Consider the following 23,500-nt stretch of genomic DNA (forward strand, 5'->3'; position numbering starts at 1 on the left):
TCTGCCAGGATTTTCAGCATCAATCTAACCTCTTCTTTGAAGTGTGATTCAGGTTCAAATCAGGTTCCGCTCTTTGACTTAACCCACAAATTATCCACATAGGACAGTTTGTTGATTAATGATTTAACTATCTGGGTATTTGACTCGGAACTAGTATCAAAAGTCAAAACCTCAAATCAATCCATGTATTATTGTCCTTAGTCAAATTCTCAAGCACGGAGACCATGCAGCTCCATCGGATGCCTATTGCCTAGACCGAACAAACCCATCAACTCTTGAACGTATGCGGAAAAAAAAACACCCTCACCTCTTCCTTCTAACCGTTGTGCCTTTGAAGTCATGCCTCGACCGAACAAACCCATCAACTCTTGAACATATGCGGAAAGAAAAACCTCTCCTCTTCCTTTCTAACCGTTGTGCCTTTGAAGTCCTCATATGTGGCTCTCTCGCAAGCTACCACCCCACCTCCGTTGGTCTGCAACATGATTTTATTCCTTGCTCACTCACTTAGGGTACTCCAATTTGTGCTCACCAATCACTCCATCTTGTGCCCCTTAGTGTTTATCTTAGAAGAGCCTGGGGGTTTTGGTATAGTAGATAATTAAATATTTAAAATTTAATTTTTTATTATGATATGTTATAAAATATTTTTTTTCAAATGAAATGATAATACATTAATAGCTTCGGATGGACAATACTTCCCAATTTATATAATAAAAAATGTTCATCTGGAAAGTCATTTCTTGTTCTCGTGGAATCTAGCCCCAACAGTTCACCCTTTACCTCATTTGCGCCTTCATGACTTCGTTCGTCGTTTTCTCATCCTAGATCGGTTCTGCATGCTGCCATCTTGGCTCCTTGCTCTGTTGCGACATCTTGAGCCACTCATTCTGGCTCCTACTGAACCTAACTATTTCATAGTTATGATTTGACAGTTATCTTTCTATATTATTGTAATCATTTAATTTCCTGTTATAGAATTCTTGCATTAATAATTTATTATTTTTATGTATTGTTATTTTGTTTTCCATTTTAACTTATGTAATAATGTATATACACACGCTCACGCATACTCAAATAAACGGAAATTGAGTTTTTCTCATTTTCCTCCACAATAGCAAAAGAATCGAATTCGAATTTTAATAAACAGGAATATTATAAAGATCGACATATGCATAAATTGTGATTGGAATTTACTCATTAAATGAATCAAAAAATAATAAACGGAAACTAAGGAAAAATTCCACTGCCTAACAAAATATCTTATACACAGCATGAAAGTAAAAAAGAGAAAATTATCTCTTCAACATACACCCTCCAAATCATCCTCTAGGGAAAAAGAATACCAATCCGAACCAATGCTAGCATAGCCATATGAGGACGAGGGAGCACAACCACCCCTAAGATTTATGGACCAATTGAATCAGCTAATAAAATTAATTTGATTATAACGATCAAATCAACTCTAAGTCAATTCTGATTTAAACTAATAGAATCTTTATCTCTATATCTATCCGTTGTATTTAATTTGAACTTTGTTTAATTTTAATTCAGCACTCTTGCTTGTGTTTGACTATTCAATTTCTTTCTTTATTATTATTATAAAAATTCTCCTAATTTGTATTAAACCGACTAAATTAATTTAAGTCAATAAATTTGGTTTGATCATAATTAGGTCAAATCAATTTTGATTTGAACCAACGAAATATTTGTTTCCGCACCTATCAACATGTATTGCAAGCATGGAAAATTAAGGTGCATGAACTATGCATAAAAATTATTATCACATCACAAATTAAGATCTACTTTATCTTCATACCATAGTTATCACTATTTGAATTTCCATAGTATTAAATATGAGTTCTTCTAGATCAGAGCTCCACGTAGAGTTTTTAAAATCAAAATATATATTTGATTTATATTTATTTCTCTCCTTATTTCTTCCCAAAATAGTTTCAAATTTTCACAGCAACTTTGATTGATCGATTCATTACTGTTTGTTATCAAAAAACTGAAATTGATAACATATTTGGAAAACTCTTGACCTAAGTTATCAATTGGTACTATTTTTATAAGAAAATATTGCAACTTGAAACGTGCTCGTTGGTCCTCTTCTCTCGCCAAAGTTACGCAATGCATTTCTATCATTGCTGTAGATTTTGTGGTTGGAAATCGTAGTTTGAGAAAGTTTTGACTTAATTTTAGTACCTAGAGTGAAATTTCAAAGACTATGGTACACAGTAAGTGAAAGTGAAACCCCAGCTCACTTTTCGATTGTTAGTTCTATTTTTAAGCATTTAGAGTTGAAAATTTTACTTGATTAATTGTGTTGTATCGTATTTAATAAAATAGTTCTAGAAATTGATGGATCATTATTTCAACTAACACCAAGGGCTAAGGTTGAAATTTTTGAATTCAAGTTCATTTTCAACTTTTTAAATTGAAAATTTAGATTTTTGAATTGTGAAAATTGACCTACATAATATTTAAAATTTTTGAAAATTTGTATTTATATATTTTTAAGTATTTTTGAATTTTTAGAATTGGATAATTTGATTTTAAAAGTGTTGATATATAATTATAAAATATAATTTTTAAAAATTATTGTATATAATCGTAAAGTAAAATTTAAAATTTAAAATTAAAAAAAAATTATTTGAATTCGTTCATCTGATTAAAAATCCTGACTAGAACAACCAACTATTACTAGGGATACATTCGACCAGACCATTTGGCCAGTTTTATCGGACCACTTAATACTATGAATTGAACATAAAAACAAATTAGTCATATGTCAAAGATATTATATAGTAGTTGAGGCAGTTCGCTACCTTCCTATCACTCGACTTCGTTTAGGATTTTCAACTAAAATTGGACTCTCCTTTAAGTCTACAATAAATACATGTCTTCCATGATGGCATTTCTAGCATGGCTCAGTGATTAAATTCGAGGAGGACATTGCAGTTGATTAGTCCAAGTCATTTGCAACCAAATCTAAACTGGGACTGTCAAGATTTCATCATTAAGAATGCAGCGAAGATTAGGTGTGCTAGATTGTTGTTTTCAGCTGCATTAACTAACATTGCTTAGCTTGCAAATTCAGCTAAAACTCGATCAGAGCTCACTGTATCTCAATTCTTCTTCCAAATGTGAAGTAACTTCGACACGATTGAGTGATCCAAGTAGATTTTTTTGCTTTCAATTTTTGTTGGAGCTCCCTTGGTGTATAAAATTAGGGCTTAATTGAATACCAATCACCTCATCATTTGTTGCCTTGACAAATGCCAATACTCACCGTGCAGTGAGACAGACAAGTTGACCTTCGAGTTCACCGAGGAGATCTCCCGCAAATGAGGGGGCATTTTACCAAGGCTGACCTCTCGCAAGTCAACGGTATCTTGTCGGTAAACGAGCCTTAAAACACAGGCATTTCACCAATTTATGTCTTCATTGAAATCGTAAATAATTGACAATGCCTGATGAGATTACACTTGAAGGTTAGTTAGCTAGTGAATTGTACTTAAAGTGGATGTTCTTCTTATGTTAATGGAAAGGAGATGAAAGCTAACTCAAAAGGCATCTCACCATCATGCTGCTTAAGGACTTTCAATCATCAATATTATAGTTGTCAAAAGTTAACTTTTGTTACTAAACAGTGGCAATTGTCCATACAGCATAATAGTTGTCAAAAGCAAACCTCTTCTATCTTTTTTAGAAGAAAAGGATTGCCATATATAATAGAAATAATCACAAGACAAAAGAATTTGCATTTTAAGCTCTGCTGTTCCAATCCCTTTCCTGAAGTGTTTCAGTGAGAGCTTGCAACTTTCTGTGAGCATTCCACCACCATGAACTTTTGGCCTCCGATCTCATCATCTTTACAGGTTGGTACAGTGCATCCACTTTCCCTGCTCTCCCTCCTTTTCTTAGGAGACATCCAACTGCCATTATGACATGTGGTCTCAAGAACCAAAGTGAAAACTTTTTAAGTCTCAACGGAATCTCACTTTCTCTTAAGCCTTTTTATTTTTTAATGAACTCATCATGTTTGCATTGACTGAAATATCTATCTATTTCTTGGACCGGAAGGTTCACTTAAATGCTCACATAGAAAACATGTCTTAGAAATTAAGCAACAACAGATCATTTCTGACATTACATCTGAGAGCTTGATGAAACCACCAAATAGCTCATGAAAACTCTGCGGGCCAAGTTTGTAGTTAGTGGTGGTACAAAGATTAACATGGCCATCAATGTCCAGCATAGGCACTTGCAAGTTTACAGATATAAGCATCAAAAACAGATGAACGAGGACGTTATTACAAATCTGCAAGTTAGGATACCACATCGCATAAACTTATGCTAGCATTTTTCTACTTGGTTTGTCCCAAGGAGAGGGGAACTAAGACTCAGCAGGTTCATGGAGATCCACGGTTAGGGTGGAACGGTGGCGGAGGCGGCACAGATCTGGGGATGTATGGCATAAGCGGAGTTCCATGTTCGATTGGGCCATGATCAATGGTTGCTCTTGAACTTGGAGGTGGATCATAGTGGGGATAGTCAGCCTTGTTGATGCTTGCTAGATCTCTATCATTTCTGATATTGATAGTGCGGTATCTGTTATCCTGTGAAAATAGGATGTTTGTTATATAACACATAAACAAGCGAAGAGAACCTCTGATTACAGCAGGAGTACATGTATGGACTAAGGTACCTCGTTTAGTTTATATTGATGAACTGATCAAGGAATTTCAAGTTTGCAGGAATCTAATAGAAAGGATGTTTTATCTTATTTAGTTCTATCACGGTTTCAAGTTTGAAAGATTCTATTCTTAATGGTCCCAAGAGGCAAGTCAACGAGGGTATAACTATCAGTTTTTTAGGGAGGCCATGCATGACAGAATCACGAGCCAGTCCAACACTCGTTTCCAACTCCAAGTAAGTTCTTCTGCTTATACAGCTCACACTTCTGTGGTAGGTAGGTGGAACAATTACGCTATTCAATGCACAAGTGAGTAATCTAACAATGGTGATACTCAATTCACTTACCTTGCGCTTCCTGTTATTGAAGATGATCATGGCACTTCTACCTTGCAGAGGGATAACTGTTACAGTGCCATCAGCCAATGCAGGACCTGAGATTCCACAACGACAATGTTCATCGTCAGGAAACTATTTTGACCTTCTTAAGACCGCAATGACAATGCAGTTCCATCAGTTGTTCGTCACTTTTGAAGAACACTAAGCTACCTGCACCGTTGAGCACCATAGTGTTGAAGGAAAGGAACGCAAATGAAGCCCCCGCCACCAGAATCAAAGCAAGAAGGCGCAGAGCTATCATCTTCCAACCAAATTCTTCCCCTCAAGTAACGTTTCTGATCTCTATTGCTCCACCAAGCACTGAGAAAAAGCCCTAATTAGCCAAGGAGTCCATGAAGCTTGGGAGGTACAAAAGAGGCAGGTAAGCAGAGTGCCAGGGATTTCAAAAAACAAAAACACCGTCGAAGCTGGCTCCAATGCTCTTTTCCATTACTACCCTGGCAGAGGCACGGAGAGCCCGTGGGCGATTAAATGCGAGAGCATGGGGAAGCGAGCTGGTTTCGGGCAGCGATGAAAGGCACGCACTCGGGAAAGACAGAAACAGAGCTGCGAGAGCACGTCGTGGTTTTATATTGCTGCGCTGCGACAACTGAGCGTAGAAGCAATAAATGACGCCATGGCGGTGGCGATGGGTGTCCAGATGGACCTCCCGTCTACGTTCCAGCCCACTGAGAATAAGAGTACTTTGCCTTCGTTGACGCGGCCCGATAGTAATCCTACGACTTGCCGGCGTCAAGCTGACTTCCCCGTTTCGAATTTCCCCTTCTTTCTTCGAGCCATCGATGACCACCGTGGCCGGCTCGTCGTCCTCCGAGGGAGACAAACCTATCAGTGCTGTAGCGCCCTTGGTAGAAACATGAAGCTCGTTCATTACAAAAATTATTGTATTAGATTAGGCAACTGACGGCGATCCTGGATGATGTCGAGCTTTGAATATTTATCTACTTTACAAATTGGAATAAGATTAATAAATTGTTTTTCTATGTACATGGAAAAAAAACAAACAAATCCAACATGCTTGGGAATCTATCCAGATCGGATAAGCGGCATCAAGTCAACAGCATAAGCACGAAAACATGTCTGTGACCCGAGAATGTATCGATATCGTTCGATTGGCCCGACAAGATAACAGATAGCATCCACCACGTGACGCCTTGCCCCTAGCGACACTACAAACTACTAAATCTTTCTCTTATGACTTTGTCCGTTCTATTCGGCAGCCAGATGGGCGTGTAAATTAGATTAAACTTAGCCTTGGACTCATTGGCGTCAAGTAGGGCATGAGTCATGCCCTGATACTCCTTTTCAAAATATCAACAGTTTGTAAAAAGGAAAATAAATATCCAAAAGTCCCTTTGTGATAAGGAGGGACTCTCATCTTCATCGGCAAGATTGAAAGTGGCAGAGTTGTCTTCTTCAAAGCTGAATGATTTGATGCGATGGACTCTTGTATTAATTATTATTCTGCCTCACAGTCAATGATATTACTTCAGTATAAATATTCTCTTTAATTATTGAAGGTGGAGTTGCGCCACCTCCTTCCCCCCGCAGCGCGAGCGCCCATATCTGCCGGCCATCTCTCCGGCGATTCGAAAGGGACGGGCATGGAGTACATGTGAAACGATAACAAAGAAACAAAGAACAAACAGTGAAAAGAAGAAATAGGCGAATTAACAGAGAGTGACATGCACACTTGTCGTTCCCATTATTGATTACTTCTTGTTTGTATTCGGATCTCTTTGTCATCCTGATCCCTTTCGAATTTGAAGAACAGAAAAGACAAAACAAAACTAGTTTATATAATTTATTAGAGAAAAAAAACTAATTCTTTTTCCGAACTAAATCCTAGCTAATCCAGGCTTATGCCACCTTGAAGAATAATTCCATGTATAAGGATAAAACTAAGAATTATCCCTTTAAAGCCCCACATCTCCATGATCATGATCATAGAAATTTTTCACTTTTTATTTCACCGTTTTGTATCTTCCAAACTCGACAGTTCACTCTATGATTGGATTAGTACAGCAAGGACAAAACCAGCCTTTTTTCCTTCTCCAATAAAAGGTAAGAAGAAGAAGCCTCTGTATCATCCTTCCAACAATGCACACCTCTTCACGTAATCACATGCCTGGATAGTTGGATCAATATATTCAAGCAAAAGGCATGAGCTAAGACTTTGGTGTTTGTTGACGTAATTGAAGCTAATACTGGAAGCAGATCCTACTCAAATTATTGTCTGACAAGCAGCAAATAATTATAATCAAAGCCCATTAAGAATTCAAGGATTCTTCTCAAAGCATAATGTCATCTCACCAAGTACAACTAAGCTAAATCTGGTCTTAAAAAAACAAAACCTATCTACTCCCATCAATTTCCTAGATTATCAAGTAATAAAGGAGATTATTGAAGTGCACGCTGAGACAACTGTTGATTTGATGATTTTTGTCCCCTCCAGGATCCATGTGAACTACCATGGCAGATTTAGCTGGTGTTTGGAATATTTATTTATTTATTGGGGGTAGTTCTGTAGTTTTCCTCTGTTTATTTTATTATTATTTATCCTTTCCTGGCACTGTCTGAGGCATCTTTCCTTTGATATATACTTGAACTGCACTTAGCCAAGGCATGGGGATTTATTTGGCACGCTCATGAGAAGCCATGACCATTAAAATATTCCGGTGATCAAGTCTGTGAGGAGAATCTTTAAATCTTCCATCTGCCTTGGCAGATTGGGGTGTTCAGGTTATTATTCTGAGCAAGTTCTGGCTTCAGGTTGAGGAAGTTGTGTCTCAGAGTAAAGGTGACAGAGGAACTCAGGTAAGGATTTCTTCCTCCAATTTTGCCTGGAATTATTGATTTCTTAAGTCGTTCTTCATATCGCTCTTCCTTTTTTTTCTGAGGATGTTAGCTATTAAAACTGTCAGTTTCTTAAATTCTGCCAAGTGAACTTTTGCAACTTTTCTTACTTGTTTTGGGACTAGAAAGAAACAAAGAATCCTTCAAAAATAAATTACTTTTCTTTTGAGGAATATAATCTTCAGGCCTTATTTTACAGATAGTTTTAGTTCTCAATTGGTCAAATTCTTTGCAAGAGATTGTTTGTTTGATACCTGTCACTTTCTCAAGTTTCTCAGGGCCTGCCACAAATGGTTTCTATATTGATCTTACCTTTTTATCGAACTCTGAGATAGCCACCTAAAAAAATGCAAAATCTTGATGAACAATAACAAAATTGATTAAAAAAAACCTTTTTTTTTTAGTCAATTTCATACACCAGGATTTTTATATTATGGAGTTTAGAAGATTTTAAATGTTTAGCTGATTAGTTGGCATAAACTTGCCGATTGCATTGATAGTTCCGAGCAGAAGCTGACCTAATTTATTGAATTTTTCAGTTGTTAGAAAAAAAAATAATCTTATGTTGGTTATGCATCTGAAACTTTTGCAGAATTCCAGTAGTAGCTGACTTCAATCCAATCTAAACAAAAAGAGTTTTGTGGCGATCCATACAAGGACAATGGAGGGATTCGGTGACCAGTATGAGAAAGAAAACATGTCGATGAAAATGGTGATGTTGAAGCAGGAAGCAACTTTCAGGCAACAGGTAGGACATGTTTCCTCATCTGATTATACCTCTGTTCGACGAAGAAACCATCATAAAATTTGAGATTTTCCATTTCATCTGTTTGATCCAGGTGGAAGAACTCCACCGCTTGTACCGAATTCAGAAGGTATTGATGAGAGATGCAAGACAAGATCGCGAGTCCTGGAAACAACCAGTTTTCAGCAACTCAAAGGAAGAACTAACGCTTGATGCTGATGAAGGGAGTGACCTGGAGCTGACACTCGCCACTGGAAGCCACAGAACTCAAAGGAAGAAGACAAGTGCATCAAATGCTTCAGAGTCAGGATCAAGCTTTTCTTCATTCTCAGGTGAATCAGGGTCTATGAAGGCGAAGAACAGTGACTGGACAATGTCAGATAGCTCCATAAGGATCGGAGGTGAAAGAAAGAGTACAGGGTTGAAGATTGAGCAAATGAGACAGGATGGCTTCAAGCAGACTTCTTGGCTCTTTCCATGCAATAAGAAACATGACATGGTAGCTTCTTTTGGATTGTAATAATGATACCATTATTACAAACTCCTAGATGTCCCTGAACAAAAATTATATGGCCAACTTTAAAAGTGCATTATAATTAAGTAGCTAGTAGAGTTCTATAGTCCACAGAAAGGAGTATACTTGATGCATGATAATTTGAGGCGACTCACTAGAAACTTGGTCCTGGAATGACTCGATAAATTAACAAGCATGCAAGAAAACCTTTTAAATTTCCATATTGTGCATGTTTTGTAGAGGGGATACTGAGCAACGCCAACGTGGAGGGTAAGAAGATATATTTATCACAGAAAACTGATATCGTCAACGATGTGGAGGAGAAGAGGATACATTTATTTATATTTACCATGAAAATAAATACATGAGCACAGATTTCTGAAGAATAAAGAAGCCGTACAAATCAAGAGAGGGAATGCCTCCGATCTTTTGGTGGCTTTGATCGGGCTTTGCTGGAGAAAGGCTTGGCTTGGCGCCGTTGGTGTTGGAGAAGGGGCGGAGACGGCCAATCATCTTGGACAAAGAGTTAACGAATGATAGCACAGCGTATAATATATTGGATAATTATTAGCTTCTCATGTAGCTTTCGTTCGGAGAATAAAATGTCAACAAATAAGTCAAAACCCATCAGGTTTAATAAATATTATATTGGAACAGAATGGAAGAGAAGAAAGAAAACGGCTGACAAGGGAAACATTTTGGTATCTGATAAAGCAAATTCAATTTATTAACACACGAATAAGAGTTCAAAGTTGCGCAATATTTCATGATCTTCTGAATGTTCTTACTTCTTGACAAAAAGCAGCAGTATAATTCAACCAGACCAACGATGGTCTGGTGCTCAGAAGAACAATGCTCAGTGCAGATTTAGCATTGTAGAACACTTCTGGACCAGTAGAATCTCCTGGGGTCAAAATCTAGTATCGACCACCCGTGAGGGCAAGCACAAGATGAAGAACAGAGCCTCCCTCAATGTTGTATTCCTTAGCAGTCTTGTCATCAGCCAGTTGCTTGCCCGCGTAAATCAGCCTGCATATGAGTCGAATGCAAGGCATACTTTAGCCCAGAACGGAATTTACATAAGTCACATGCCACACCATTAAATATTTAGTAGCTAGCCATTGGCTGCAATATAATATACTTAAGATTGCAGATGGTAAACGTTGCTTTTTGGTTCTCTGTACTTTATGGGACTACAGAATTTCTTTTTTCGACAAACAACATGTACATGACATTTTTAGGCACAGAAAACAGAATAATCAAGAAAACAAACTTGTAAGTCACAGCATGGATACAATTATGAGTCAGCAAAAAGTTATCATTCATGGAGAAAAGAGATATCTGGAAAAAAGAGAAATGTGCCAGTAGAGGAAGTCACGTATGGTAACAAAAAAATTGTACAATATAAATTTGGACATGATATGTGGTCTCAGCTTTGAACAAAGTAAATGTAAATGTAAAGCATTGGCTCAGCTCAAGGTAAAAAAATGGTCAACAAGGATGAGCTCACAAAGGAGAGCAGCAAGAGAGGAAAATTACAACTTGGAATATAAATTAATATTAAGGACAAAAGGTTAGTTTTTAAAAAATGTTTTCTGCGGAAATCAAGATAGTATATTATTATCTACAATTCACAATCAAATACAAAACAACCAAAACAATAAGCATTGCCCCAACTATTTGAGATCGGCGGCAAAGCTCTTTATTTCTCCATCAAGTTCTAAGATTATCCCATGTAATTCAAACTTTAATCTCTTTCTATGACAAGTAGAAACTTCTTTAGTCACCCTTTATGCCACAAACTGATTCACTGGGAAATCTATTGGACATCTTTAATCATATCATATCACCATCTTTAAAATCCAATGTAATAAATCTCTGGTAGTGATTAGTTTGTAGCTAAAAGGCACAAACAGCAGCAGCAGCCAATGGTTGATGAGAAGTGCAATTGGCCGATGGTAATGTTAATGTATCATTATATGCAAATAACACTGCAGATTTGCAGCAACCAACAATACTTGTATGATGTAGGAACCATTAATTTCATCGTCCCATTTAGTAATATGTTGTTCTGTTACTTCTTGGATGTAGTCTGATGAAGTGACAAGCTTCATATGGCAATTGTTTTAGGGATTTCCAGGTTCATACAGTTTGATTATGTAATATTATTACTAATTAAGCGAGATGCTGTATATAATTAAGTCTCATGGATATTGCATCACTTGAACTAAAAATACTTTCTAAAAAAGTTATATCAACTATTCAATAATCTAAGTAGATAATACAATTACGATGTAAGGAAGAATGTATCATAACCAAATAAAAGAAAAAAAGAGCACATACCTACTGACAAGGTCACATGCTAAATGCAGAGGATAAGATAACTAATCACTCTTGGGACTACAATAACGGTGGTAGTCATAGCCAGATTAGGTGCAGAACGTTATTGTTGTTGTGTCATAAAAATACAACAAAAGTTCATCTTGAAAAAGTACAGCTTACAAAAATATAGCACAGATAAGATAGATGCTGAAGATCAGATGATAGTGCACATATAATTGGGCATGATAAGAAATGACTTAAGATCTGAATGAGAGAAGAGAGAGAGAGAGAGAGACTATTGGTTAAAAAGAATGCACAAGAGTCATGAGATGCCCTAATGGCCACAAGAAATAACCGAATTTTGCATCTACCTATTTTCTTTCCTCTCATTTCTCTCCAAGTAAACAGGTCCTATAACATCACTATTAAATAGAGTAACAAAAGAAAGAGACTTTATTAAGATATAAAGGAGATGAGTTACAATGTATAGGAAAAGGCTCAATAGCAGGAAGTACCATTACTTCCTTTCCATATATACATGCTATTTCTGACAATCTACAGATGTTATCATCATCTAGCTGGTTTATCACAAAATGTTTGTTATTCATAAACAATTTCTGAATTATATAATTCTATCTACTAAAGCAGGGAAAGGGAGAGAGTTTTGCCCTTTAAGAGAGAAGTCAATTATCTACCCAGGACACACAAAACGATGCTTAATTTAGAGAAAACTGGGAAGCTCTTAAAGGTAAAATCCAGAAATGCAAAAATATTAAACATAAAGAGCACCTCTGTTGTACAGGTGGAATTCCTTCTTTCTCTTCTACCCTCTCCTTGATCCTGTCAATGGTATCAGTGGGTTCAATGTCAATCTCGATTTCCTTCCCTGTTAGCGTCTTCACCTTAATCATCATCCCACCTCTAAGCCTGAGCACAAGGTGAAGAGTCGATTCTTTCTGAATGTTGTAATCAGCAAGGGTTCGGCCATCTTCCAGTTGTTTCCCAGCAAAGATTAACCTCTGCTGGTCTGGGGGTATTCCCTCCTTGTCCTGCAGCAGAAGGCAATCGAACATTGCCATGAGGTAAATTCAACAAAATCATCTTTTATCAAACTTCATGTCGCTTTGTTTTGTGTCTTAAAAAAAATCCCAAGTAATTAGTACTGGTTCCACACTATTTGCCAATCGAGCAACAAATCAATAGTCTTTACAAGAATGCGATATTCACAAATCCTGACGACTGGAAAATAGTCATTACAACGTAAAACCGAGAAAAAATTAACAAAATGAAGAATTTTGAAGAGTTTACGAGCGCCCAAATTCCCGGAAGAAAATTAATTCCACAACGAAACATATGATAAAATAAATGCCCAAATCAACTATTAATATGAGACGGAAAAGAAATGGAATGATGGAAAATGAAGGAAACACTCCCGTTAAAACCCTAGTCAAACCCTGGCGAACACATATTGTTGCATTGAAGAAGAGAAAGGAGAGGACAAAGACCTGGATCTTGGCTTTGACGTTGTCGATGGTGTCGCTGCTCTCGACCTCGAGGGTGATCGTCTTCCCCGTAAGAGTCTTGACGAATATCTGCATCCTGTAGCACTCCTTGATCTTTCTTTGAAGCGTCGAGACCTTGTTCGCGTCAGCGACGGAAGGAGGTCAATTAATAAAGCGGAAGAATACGATCAGATTGTTAGCGTAGAACGAACGCACCAACATTTATTTTTATTTTTATTTTATTTTCAAATGTTATATAAACATTATTTTAAAATATTAAAACAAATATTAAAATTAGTCAATTATCAACTTTAAATAATAGTGATTTTTGATAGTTTGATGTGAGTTTGATATTTTTGATAGTTTTTCTAGAAAGTTTCGTTAGCTGTTAGCCTGTTACCTGAAAAAAATTTAGATGGAACCATGAAGCCTTTATCATAACAAACTTCCATCTTAATTGCAAACTACTTAACTTGGAGACAAAGGAAGTAATTTGCAAGAGGGAAAAAGGAAGGATAAAAGAATTAAATTTTCTTACATACAGTTCCACTGAGGTTTTACTTACTTTGATAAAATTGAAAGGGAAGAAGTAGCATACCTTTCCCTTTCACTCTAGTTCCACCCGATTCAGGAAGAAATGGAATGAAGAATTCGGATATAATTAAATTATTTACTCCACTCTTCTTTTCAAGATAAAAAATTGGCAAACTGATCATTTATTGTTTATATTTATTTTCCTCCTATTTCCCTCCAAGTCAACAATACATAAGTGTGCATAGAAAATGTCTTCTCAAAGTGGTTTTAAGCCTCGATCTAGACACTTTAAGCAAATTGGGCCTTCATCATGTGCTCAAAGCATATCATACCAATGCATAATCTTATAAATAGCTATTTTTTTCAATGCAAGTGAAGATGCACATTTGAAAAGAATTATTACATTACTGAAACGAGATTAAGATAAATATTCCAATAAGAATTACTAAGGCCAAATAAATTGTATTACTTGATGAAACTTACTTGCTCACACTCCTTAAGTTTCTTCTGAGCTTCATCAAAGTCATAATTAACATATAAAGATTCTAAAAGTTCCGTTATGGGATCCTTGTAACAGTGCTGCTCTTGTTGGATAACTTTGACCAAGTCTTTCAGCATATTTCTCCTTCGTTTGTTGACGATCACAGCGGTGGCAAGATATCGGAGAAGGTGATGTGCATTTGTTCGAATAGCATTCAAGTACCTGACATGACAAGAAGAAAAAAAAGGATATTCCAGAGAATGCTCGTAGCTCAGAAATGAAGATTGTTCATCTCATATTATAGCAAGTTCGTGCTTTTAACTACATGTTACAATTCTTCATTCTAAAATTGAGCAATTCAGTAAGTCCTCTCTTTTGTCACTAAAGGTCAGCTATTGTTTGCCAAATCATTTGTAGAAAGGTGTCCACCAAAAAGGAGTTTTATCTATTTACTATTTTCAATTACAAAACCTATCATAAGAATAAGCTTTCAAAATCTTCATTTTGTCATAGTCCATGTCCTCTAACTCTTGAAATGTTTATTTTCTGGTCTTTGTAGCACATTGAAATGCTGTTTCAGATACATCAGAATATGATACATTTTCAAGCCTATGTAGCACTTCTATAGATTTTGTCAGAAATCTCACAGAGAAAAAAAAAAGGTTATATAAAAGGATACTGTACAGAGCTATCCAAAATATACATATCTTAGTCAAATGAACCAAACATTTCAATGGCAACTTTTTGAGGATCAGTCACAAATCCTATCACTTCATAAAGTTCTATGCAAGAATATATGGTGAGTAATAGGCATCTCACTAACTAGGCCCATAGCCATCAAACAAGTTTTTTGTTATCATCCAGTTGTTTCTAAGAATTAGGGGTTTGCAAAAATTTGATTAAACTGAATAAACTGACCAAATCGATCGAATTTAAAAATTCAGTTTGGTTATTTCAGAATTTTAATTATTTAAAAAAAAATTGATTAATTCGGTTCAATTTTGATTTTAAAATTTCTTATTCGGCTAAATCGAATAAATCGAATAATTCGAATTAAATAAAATAAAATAAATTATAAATTTTTAAGTAAGTAAACGTATAAATCCATAATTAATTTGTAAATTTTTTATAATATTTAAAAAATTCAGTTACTTCGGTTAATTTGGTTGAAAAGTGAATTAATAGATATTTTATCATCAGTTCGATTAATTTGTTCAATTTTTATTTAAAAATTCAGTCAATTTGGTTAGTTAAAAAAAAATCAATTTCATTCGATTTTGATTAATTCGATTCGGTTCGATTTTAACTAAATACTCAATCCTACTCAGAATGATCTACCCTACTAAGAATGATCTACACTGGTTGGTGCTTTTTGTTTCTTTGATTAGCATTTATCAAACTAGGTAAATATAAGTAATCAGAAAATTAACAAGTGGAAAAAACAAGGCAGAAGTGAAAAATACAAGAACCAAACTAGTGAGTAAAGAGAAGGTTTATTTTGAAATTCTAACGATAAATAAAGAATAATATAGTAGAACCAACACAAGCATGTAACACTCTTCTGTAAAAGGTGGAATCCGTCACCTTAGCAGCCCCACATGGTCGGCTCCACGACCATCTGTAAGAAGGTAAATCGAGAAACTGCAGTTGATCACGACACAGGAGGGTATTGCCTGACTTCGCTAGGATTCGAATTCTTGCCCTCTTCTGCAACTCTACTGCGTCATAACCAACTCAGTTATGCCCCAAGGGCAACACAAGCATGTAACACGATTGATCGACTAGTGGGGCAATAGCAAAGGCTATATAGAAGTGCATATCATCCTCCATGTGAATAATTGTCCTGTGATATAGAAAAAACTTCTAGATAACAAGTCATTATAGTGATTGAAGAACTATTAATAAAAATGATTAAGATAAATTAGTGCTAATTATACAAATTATAGATGCAAAATAATGGAGAAAAGGAAGTTTTGCTGGACTATGTCATCAACCGTTGAGAGGCAGGGAGGAACTTCGGTCTCTATTTTTAGCGACTGAAATAGATTTCAATCGCTAATTTTTAGAGATCGAAATAGATTTGGTTGCTAAAAATAACTAATTTTAGCGATCGAATTCGAATTCGGTTGCTAATTAGCGACCGACTTGAAATATCGGTCGCTAAAATTAGCGATCGATTTCAATTCGATCGCTAAATTTAGTGACCGAATTCAAATTCTATCGCTAAATTGAATTATGATAATTTTTTATGATTTTTTTATTGGTTGCTAATCGGTCGTTAATCGGCGGTAACTTTTTTATTTTTTACGATAATTAAAATATGTTATAGATATTTCTTCATTTTGCTTCTTATAAATACCCGGTTCCCTCCTTCCTCACATCGTCCTCTTCTCAGATTGAGTTTCCGCTTCTCGTCGACCTCTTCTCCATCCGATTTCTTGCTTCCTTTGGCATGGCGATCGGTAATTTCAGATCTCTTGTTCTTCGGCTTCCTCTGGCGGTGATCAATAATTTTAGCATTTTTATATTTGTATCAGAGCATATTCAATTCTATTTTTTTTGTTTTTCTGCTCCTTCTAGCCATCGGTAATTTCCCCCGATGACTGTACTGATCGCTACAATGGATTACTAAACGAATATCAATTGTGCTTGGAGGAAATAAATTAATTACAAAATAAAATCTTAAAACTGCAAAGGCGTTGGGAACTGGTGGAAATAATGGATAGACCCGGCGAATCCAGGATGGGAGGAAGCAGTGGCAATGGCGGCGGAAGAAAGGGGGAATCCTATAAATGCATGCCCGCTTCGCTTAATTTTGTTCTTCAGCTTCCTCCGATGGCAATCGGTAATTTTTTTTTTTTGTATTTGTATCAGATATGCATATTCTATTTTTTTTGTTCTTCGGCTTCCTTTGACGGCGATCGATAATTTCAGATTTTTTTGTATTTGTATCAGATATGCATATTCTATTTTTTTTGTTCTTTGGCTTCTTCTGGTGATCAGACTGTACTGATTGGTACAGTGAATTACTGAACGAACACTACTAAAAAATCATGATTTTGCGGCAGTTATTTAGCGGCGGTTTTAAAAACCGCTGCTATTTTCTGTTTTCTCGGCGGTTTCAATTAACCGCCATAAAAATAAATTTTTAGCGGCGGCTTAAATTTATTTTACGGCGGTTTAATGATTTACGGCGGTTTAAAATTTAATTCACGGCGGTTTAAAAGTTAATCACCGCTATATATTCTATTTTCCGACGGTTTATTGTAACCGCTGGTATATTTCTCCGTGGATTCTATTTTCCCAAACCGAACCGAACTCCCTCGCCCTAACCCTACTTACGCCGCGATTTCTTCCGAACCCCACTTCACGCAGCCGTCGTAGTTTCTCTTTCACTCCGACGCCCACCCGATCGGCGCCCTCTCACTCCGACAGCCGCCGGACACCGACACCGCCCTCTCACTCCGACGACCGTCGGACACCGACACCGTCGTCTTCCTCGCGCACTCCGAACGGAGCCCTAGCCCACGATCGTCCTCTTTCTCGCGCACGAGAGGTATGCGTTCTCCCACTTTTTGTAACGCCCAAAAAATCTCAAAAATAATTTTAGAAATATTCTATGATTTTTATAGAATTTTAGGATATTTTTCTGTAATTTTTAGAGTAGCGGAATTAGCAAAAGTAATTGGAATAAAAAGGACGTAGGCGAGATTCGAACCCATGACCTATTGAAATCTGCACCCCTTAAAACAGTTAGGGACCACTTAATATAAATAGGGGGTTTAAGCGAGGGTTTTGATTATTTTTCGGAAACTCCTCCTCCCCCACCTCGAAAGCGGCGCCGCCCTCCTCCTTTTGGGCGGAAATCCTTCTTTTGGGTGGTAGCTGGCCAAGGAGAGAGAAGATCCAAGGGGTTCTTGTAGATCCGGACTCACCCAAGCGAGAAGAACGCATAGACGTAGGAAGATCGCCGAGAAGGTCTTCGTTTTCAGAATTCTAACGAAAGAATTGTAAGAAACTTAGCGCAGAAAGTAAGTACATCTCTCACCTGCAGTATCTTGGCTACCAGGATTCATAAACTCTAGTACTTATAGGTCTAGAGTTTGAATCCTGGGGAAGGCAAAAATCCACTGGCCAGGGGTGGAAAGACTTAGTGAGTAACGGCACGGCCGAGGGTCGTCGGTTGACGACATAAGGGGTCGCCAGTTGGGCCGCCCAAGGGACCGCCAAGGGGCCGAGGGGCCGGGTCGTTACAATAAAACGCTCACTTGGCTACCAGGATTCATAAACTCTAGTACTTAACCTGGAGGTCTAGAGTTCGAATCCTGGGGAAGACAAAATCCACTGGCCAGGGGTGGAAAGACCTAGTGAGTAACGGCACGGCCGAGGATCGTCGGTTGACGACATAAGGGGTCGCTAGTTGGGCCGCCCAAGGGACCGCCAAGGGGCCGCCAGTTGGGCCGCCCAAGGGGCCGAGGGGCCGGGTCATTACAATAAAACGCTCACTTGGCTACCAGGATTCATAAACTCTAATACTTAACCTGGAGGTTTAGAGTTCGAATCCTGGGGAAGGCAAAAATCCACTGCCCAGGGGTGGAAAGACCTAGTGAGTAACGGCACGCCCGAAGCACGGCCGAAGGTCATCGGTTGACGACATAAGGGGTCGCCAGTTGGGCTGCCAGTTGGGCCGCCCAAGGGACCGCCAGTTGGGCCGCCCAAGGGACCGCCAAGGGGCCACCAATAGGGTCGCCCAAGGGGCCGAGGGGTCGGGTCGTTACAATAAAAGGCGTCTTTTTATTGTAACGACCCGGCCTCTCGGCCCCTTGGGCGGCCCAACTGGCGGCCCCTTGGCGGTCCCTTGGGCGGCCCAACTGGCGACCCCTTATGTCGTCAACCGATGACCTCGGCCATGCCGTTACTCACTAGGTCTTTCCACCCCTGGCCAGTGAATTTTTGGCTACCAGGATTCATAAACTCTAGTACTTAACCTGAAGGTCTAGAGTTCGAATCCTGGGGAAGGCAAAAATCCACTGGCCAGGGGTGGAAAGACCTAGTGAGTAACGGCACGGCCGAGGGTCGTCGGTTGACGACATAAGGGGTCGCCAGTTGGGCCGCCCAAGGGACCGCCAAGGGGCCGCCAGTTGGGCCGCCCAAGGGGCCGAGGGGCCGGGTCGTTACAGCGAGCCTTATTTCCCGATCGCGACTGCCTCGTCTCCTTTTTCTTCTCCAACGCGCAAGCACCTTCCTCCACAGTCGACGCCTACAACAAGGAGAACTACCGGCGATCAATAGCTCGGCTGCCAGGCTTGTGTCTCGCCGGGGTTTCGCTGGAATCGGGTCAGGTGGCGGCGGCGATTGGCGCGGATAGGGAAGGATACTTCCGGTAATAGCTGAGATCTATGCTAGTTCTGTTGGATTTGTGTGGTTTATTTTGTATCTTTGATTCGATTGAGATCTCAACTTGGTTAGAGATCGATCGGTGAAGGCTGGTTTCGATTGGGAAGAAGAAGCTGAGCTAGGAATCGGAGGTTTCTAGGGCAAGATCAGCTTGATGTGAGGTGAGTTCTTGAGGCTAGGGTATGGTCGGTTGGATTTCGATTTGTTGAGTTTCTTTGATTGCTTCGTTGATGAATTTTTACGATCTTTGATCTATTTGGTGGGATGTTGCAGATGCGTCCTGGTTGAGCTCAAGATTGGATCAGAGACAAAGAGGAGCTAAGGGATTGAGCAGGGTTTCTAGGGCATGCAATGTGAGTCTCCTATCTTGATTCCGATTAGAGTTGCTTGTTCGATTCATGTGCTATTTTGATCGGGTGAGGATGGAGCATGGGTATTGTCCGATCAGATGGCTTTCAGATTTTGGGGATTTTATTAGTAGTTTGAACTGTTAGGGTTGATGAGAATGGTGGTTCTGTGAAGGTGGATCTGGGTGTTATTGGAGATGGGGTTTTTGTTGGGTTAAATGGATCTGTTTGTTCTAAGTTGTTGAATCTTAATTAGTGTTTGATCTAGTCTTTTTGCTAGAATCAAGATTTTATTTATTGGGGTGAATTAATGTTGAATCGGTTGATGGGTGACAAATTCTTTGAAACTGAATCATGAAGCATTGGTTTTGTACTATTGCTCTTTAGTTTCTTAGAAATTTATCTAATCAACTAGGATTAAGTTTTAAGTAAGTTGGATTAGAACTAGGTCTAATCCTATTGGATTGATCTGTTTCGAGCCATCCTTACAATTATGAATCTAATCAGGTAAGATTAACATAATGTGGATTTTAACTTGGGTTGTTTAAGCATGAGATTAATTATATTAATTAGTTAATGCAATTAATTAATTAATTAGTTAATTCCTGTTAAAAGCAACCCAACGGTTAGATTAGTCTAACCCAAATTAGGTTAATTGAATAGGGTTAAACTAACCTTAAATTTGATTAGGGTTTTGTTTGATATATCCTCGCATTTAGGGATGTTTTATTTTATTTACAGGTTCTTGATTGTTGATCGGATACTACGAGGATATTTCTGGGGGTTCTTGTGTTTGACTTGCGATACATCAGGTGGGTAATTTACTGTATTTGGTCGATACAGTTCATTTTCTCTCTTCCAGTGCATGATTCTTTTACTATTGATGTAGTTTGATACTTTGATTCTATTTCAGTTTGATACTTGTATACCTTTGATGTTATTCACATTTATACCATGCTTGCCCTTGTACGATTGACCTTGGATTACCATTCTGATTATTATTCTATCCATTCTTATGTCTTTGATGATCACTATCTGATATAGTTCCTTTCTTATGATACTGATGACCTGTAGAGCTTATTACTTACGCTTACTGACTAGTTTGGTAGGTATGATCACTCTGATTTGAGCATCTCGTTATGATGCATGATAACGATTGTAAATCCCATGATGTGGGTCTATCGTGATGGTAGTTAGCCTTTAGTGACATTATTATATAGGTGGTTGGTATACCCTATTTTCATCTTGGTGATGGCGACTGTATGGCAGTGTACGCGATCGATGGTTGTATGACAGTGTACACAGCCGAGTCGATGATCTGCCTCGACACCAGGTAGGGGTGATACTCAGAGAGTACATGGTTGGTACGTCAGGGATGAGTATTAGAGGACAGATGTCGGCCATAGTATACGTAGCTTATCATAGCTACTGGATCACCGAACTACTTTGTTGTAGGGCGCGGAGTACTGATCCCCGATGCCGGACATTCCCAGACTCAGATGATTGCACGAGTTCTGTAGTGAGTGTGGCATTTGCATCATGCATATGCGCATCATGTGCTTGATATATATATATATGTATTGGACTACAGTGATACTACATTTTGATGGTCTACTTGTTTGACTCTTGACTGTTGCACTATGTTTGATATGTTGTTCATATGGTGCATTACATGAGATCTATGTTAGTTGCTATTTATCTGCAGAGATATTCTTGATACCTTGTTGACCTTTAGTATGTATCTATCCTCTTGCTTTTATTTTATTCATGCACTTTCTTTCTGTATTACCCACTGAGTATTTGTACTCACATCTTTGGACCCTGAGATTTTTCTGTCTTCCCAGATATCAGGTAGGAGCTTACAGAGGATGTCAGAGATCTGCCAGCTATGTCATCTCACAGCGAGGACTTCGTATACATGTGTGGGTGTTGTTGTGATGTGGTGTATGTATATGATTGGTTTACTTTCCGCAGTTTCGGATTTTCGACTTTGTATCGATGATGCTTGATGCGTGTGTTTTGCTATGGGAATTTATTTATTTACATTTCCCTTATTTAATGTCACTCACATGCATCAAAATTGTTTATTTATTTCCAAACCCTTATTTATTGCTAAAGTAGCATAGAGAGGTCCGGGTCGTCTCTCTTGGACTCAATGATGGAAGTTGTCCTAGACCTATAATGAGGGTGGTATTATTAATTTTATTCACTCAAATTATTCACATAATACAATGATTCAAGTAAATTCTACAACAACCAACACGTATAAATACATACTATACAATTTACACACTAATCATGAACAAATTAAAATATATGTACAACTTAACAACATGATACCATCCTAATCCCATATCACAACAAATGAATAAACAAATACAACACAACTTAAACAACTCACCATAACAACCATATTATACAAATCAAGCAATATTTACATGACTGTATTGTACAATTTATTACATGTTCAACGAATTAATTAATCAATATAAACCATCATACAACATGGAATATACATCCTATATAATCTTACAAAGGGATACAACGACACTAAGTTCATCCACAAATCAATCATGCAAAGATCCCACCTTGTTCACAACCACTATCCTAATCACACATCCTATACATCATCACAAAATGTACACTTTAACACTTAACATATCCACAATACAACAACCCCCAATTTAGAAACCCATGAATTAACCACAACATAAGTACATAATACATCTTAGGTTCCACATCATGCCAACTTACAATCATCAATGATACAACATTCAATTGCTAACAAAACAATCTCTCAAGTCAATGTTGTTTTTGAACCAAATTCTACTGATTTATTCAATTCATGCTAGAACAACATCAATGTTGATGCAGTTTTGTCCCGATTGTTGTTTTGATGTTGACAACGATTTAAGTTCATTTTCAGATTGATCAATGACGGATTAGGTCAGAGAGGGCTCGGTAGCTCGTTCTCTGGACCGGATGGAGTTGGAGAGGGCTCGGTAGCTCATTCTCCGGACTAGGTCAGAGAGGGCTCGGTAGCTCGTTCTCTGGACCAGATGGAGTCGGAGAGGGCTCGGTAGCTCGTTCTCCGGACTAGGTCAGAGAGGGCTCGGTAGCTCGTACTCTGGACCGGATGGAGTCGGAGAGGGCTCGGTAGCTCGTTCTCCGGACTAGGTCAGAGAGGGCTCGGTAGCTCGTTCTCTGGACCGGATGGAGTTGGAGAGGGCTCGGTAGCTCGTTCTCCGGACTAGGTCAGAGAGGGCTCGGTAGCTCGTTCTCTGTACCGAACTATGGTCGGAGGAGATTCGGTAGTCTACCTCTGGACCAGATCATTATCAGAATAGGCTAGAGAGTCCAATGCGGTTGGCTCGGGTGAGATCCAAGTTAACCTAATCCAGTTTTGAAGTCTAGCCTGATTTAATCGATCAGTGAATCGATTAACCAAGTGTAGTTTGGTTAATCGATCATCTGGTCGATTACGGAACCTTCTGTGAACTAGAAATGGAGAGTTAATCGACTACCAAGTCGATTACGGAACATTCTGTGAATTTCGGGAAATAAGGGTTAATCGACTGGTTGATCGATTAACAGCTTTAAAGAGGAATGACATTTACGAGCGGTAATCGATCGGTTGATCGATTACCGTTCCTTAATCGATCTCCTAATCGATTAAGACATGAAGTAATCGATCGGTTGATC

The 23,500-nt window shown here is 38.2% G+C and overlaps 3 protein-coding genes across 3 annotated transcripts; 1 reads left to right on the forward strand and 2 right to left on the reverse strand.

The window, feature by feature from the left end:
- Positions 1 to 4,418: 4,418 nt before the first annotated feature.
- On the reverse strand, positions 4,419 to 5,341 carry LOC141826088 (uncharacterized). Its single transcript, XM_074713346.1, has 3 exons — positions 5,251 to 5,341; positions 5,050 to 5,135; positions 4,419 to 4,625 (listed from the first exon to the last, which is right to left on the reverse strand). The coding sequence occupies exons 1-3, from the start codon at positions 5,339 to 5,341 to the stop codon at positions 4,419 to 4,421; spliced, it is 384 nt and encodes a 127-aa protein (XP_074569447.1).
- Positions 5,342 to 7,743: 2,402 nt separating this feature from the next.
- LOC141828445 (uncharacterized) lies at positions 7,744 to 9,448 on the forward strand. Its single transcript, XM_074715874.1, has 3 exons — positions 7,744 to 7,917; positions 8,549 to 8,704; positions 8,796 to 9,448. The coding sequence occupies exons 2-3, from the start codon at positions 8,618 to 8,620 to the stop codon at positions 9,219 to 9,221; spliced, it is 513 nt and encodes a 170-aa protein (XP_074571975.1). The 5' UTR covers positions 7,744 to 7,917; positions 8,549 to 8,617; the 3' UTR covers positions 9,222 to 9,448.
- A 508-nt stretch (positions 9,449 to 9,956) lies between these two features.
- Positions 9,957 to 13,212, reverse strand: LOC141826910 (ubiquitin-NEDD8-like protein RUB2). Its single transcript, XM_074714231.1, has 3 exons — positions 13,043 to 13,212; positions 12,327 to 12,586; positions 9,957 to 10,244 (listed from the first exon to the last, which is right to left on the reverse strand). The coding sequence occupies exons 1-3, from the start codon at positions 13,133 to 13,135 to the stop codon at positions 10,133 to 10,135; spliced, it is 465 nt and encodes a 154-aa protein (XP_074570332.1). The 5' UTR covers positions 13,136 to 13,212; the 3' UTR covers positions 9,957 to 10,132.
- Positions 13,213 to 23,500: the final 10,288 nt, after the last annotated feature.

Source organism: Curcuma longa, chromosome 4 (genome assembly GCF_044706935.1).
Source record: "Curcuma longa cultivar G26 ecotype Majalengka, Jawa Barat chromosome 4, ITB_CL_G26_1.1, whole genome shotgun sequence".
NCBI lineage: Eukaryota > Viridiplantae > Streptophyta > Magnoliopsida > Zingiberales > Zingiberaceae > Curcuma > Curcuma longa.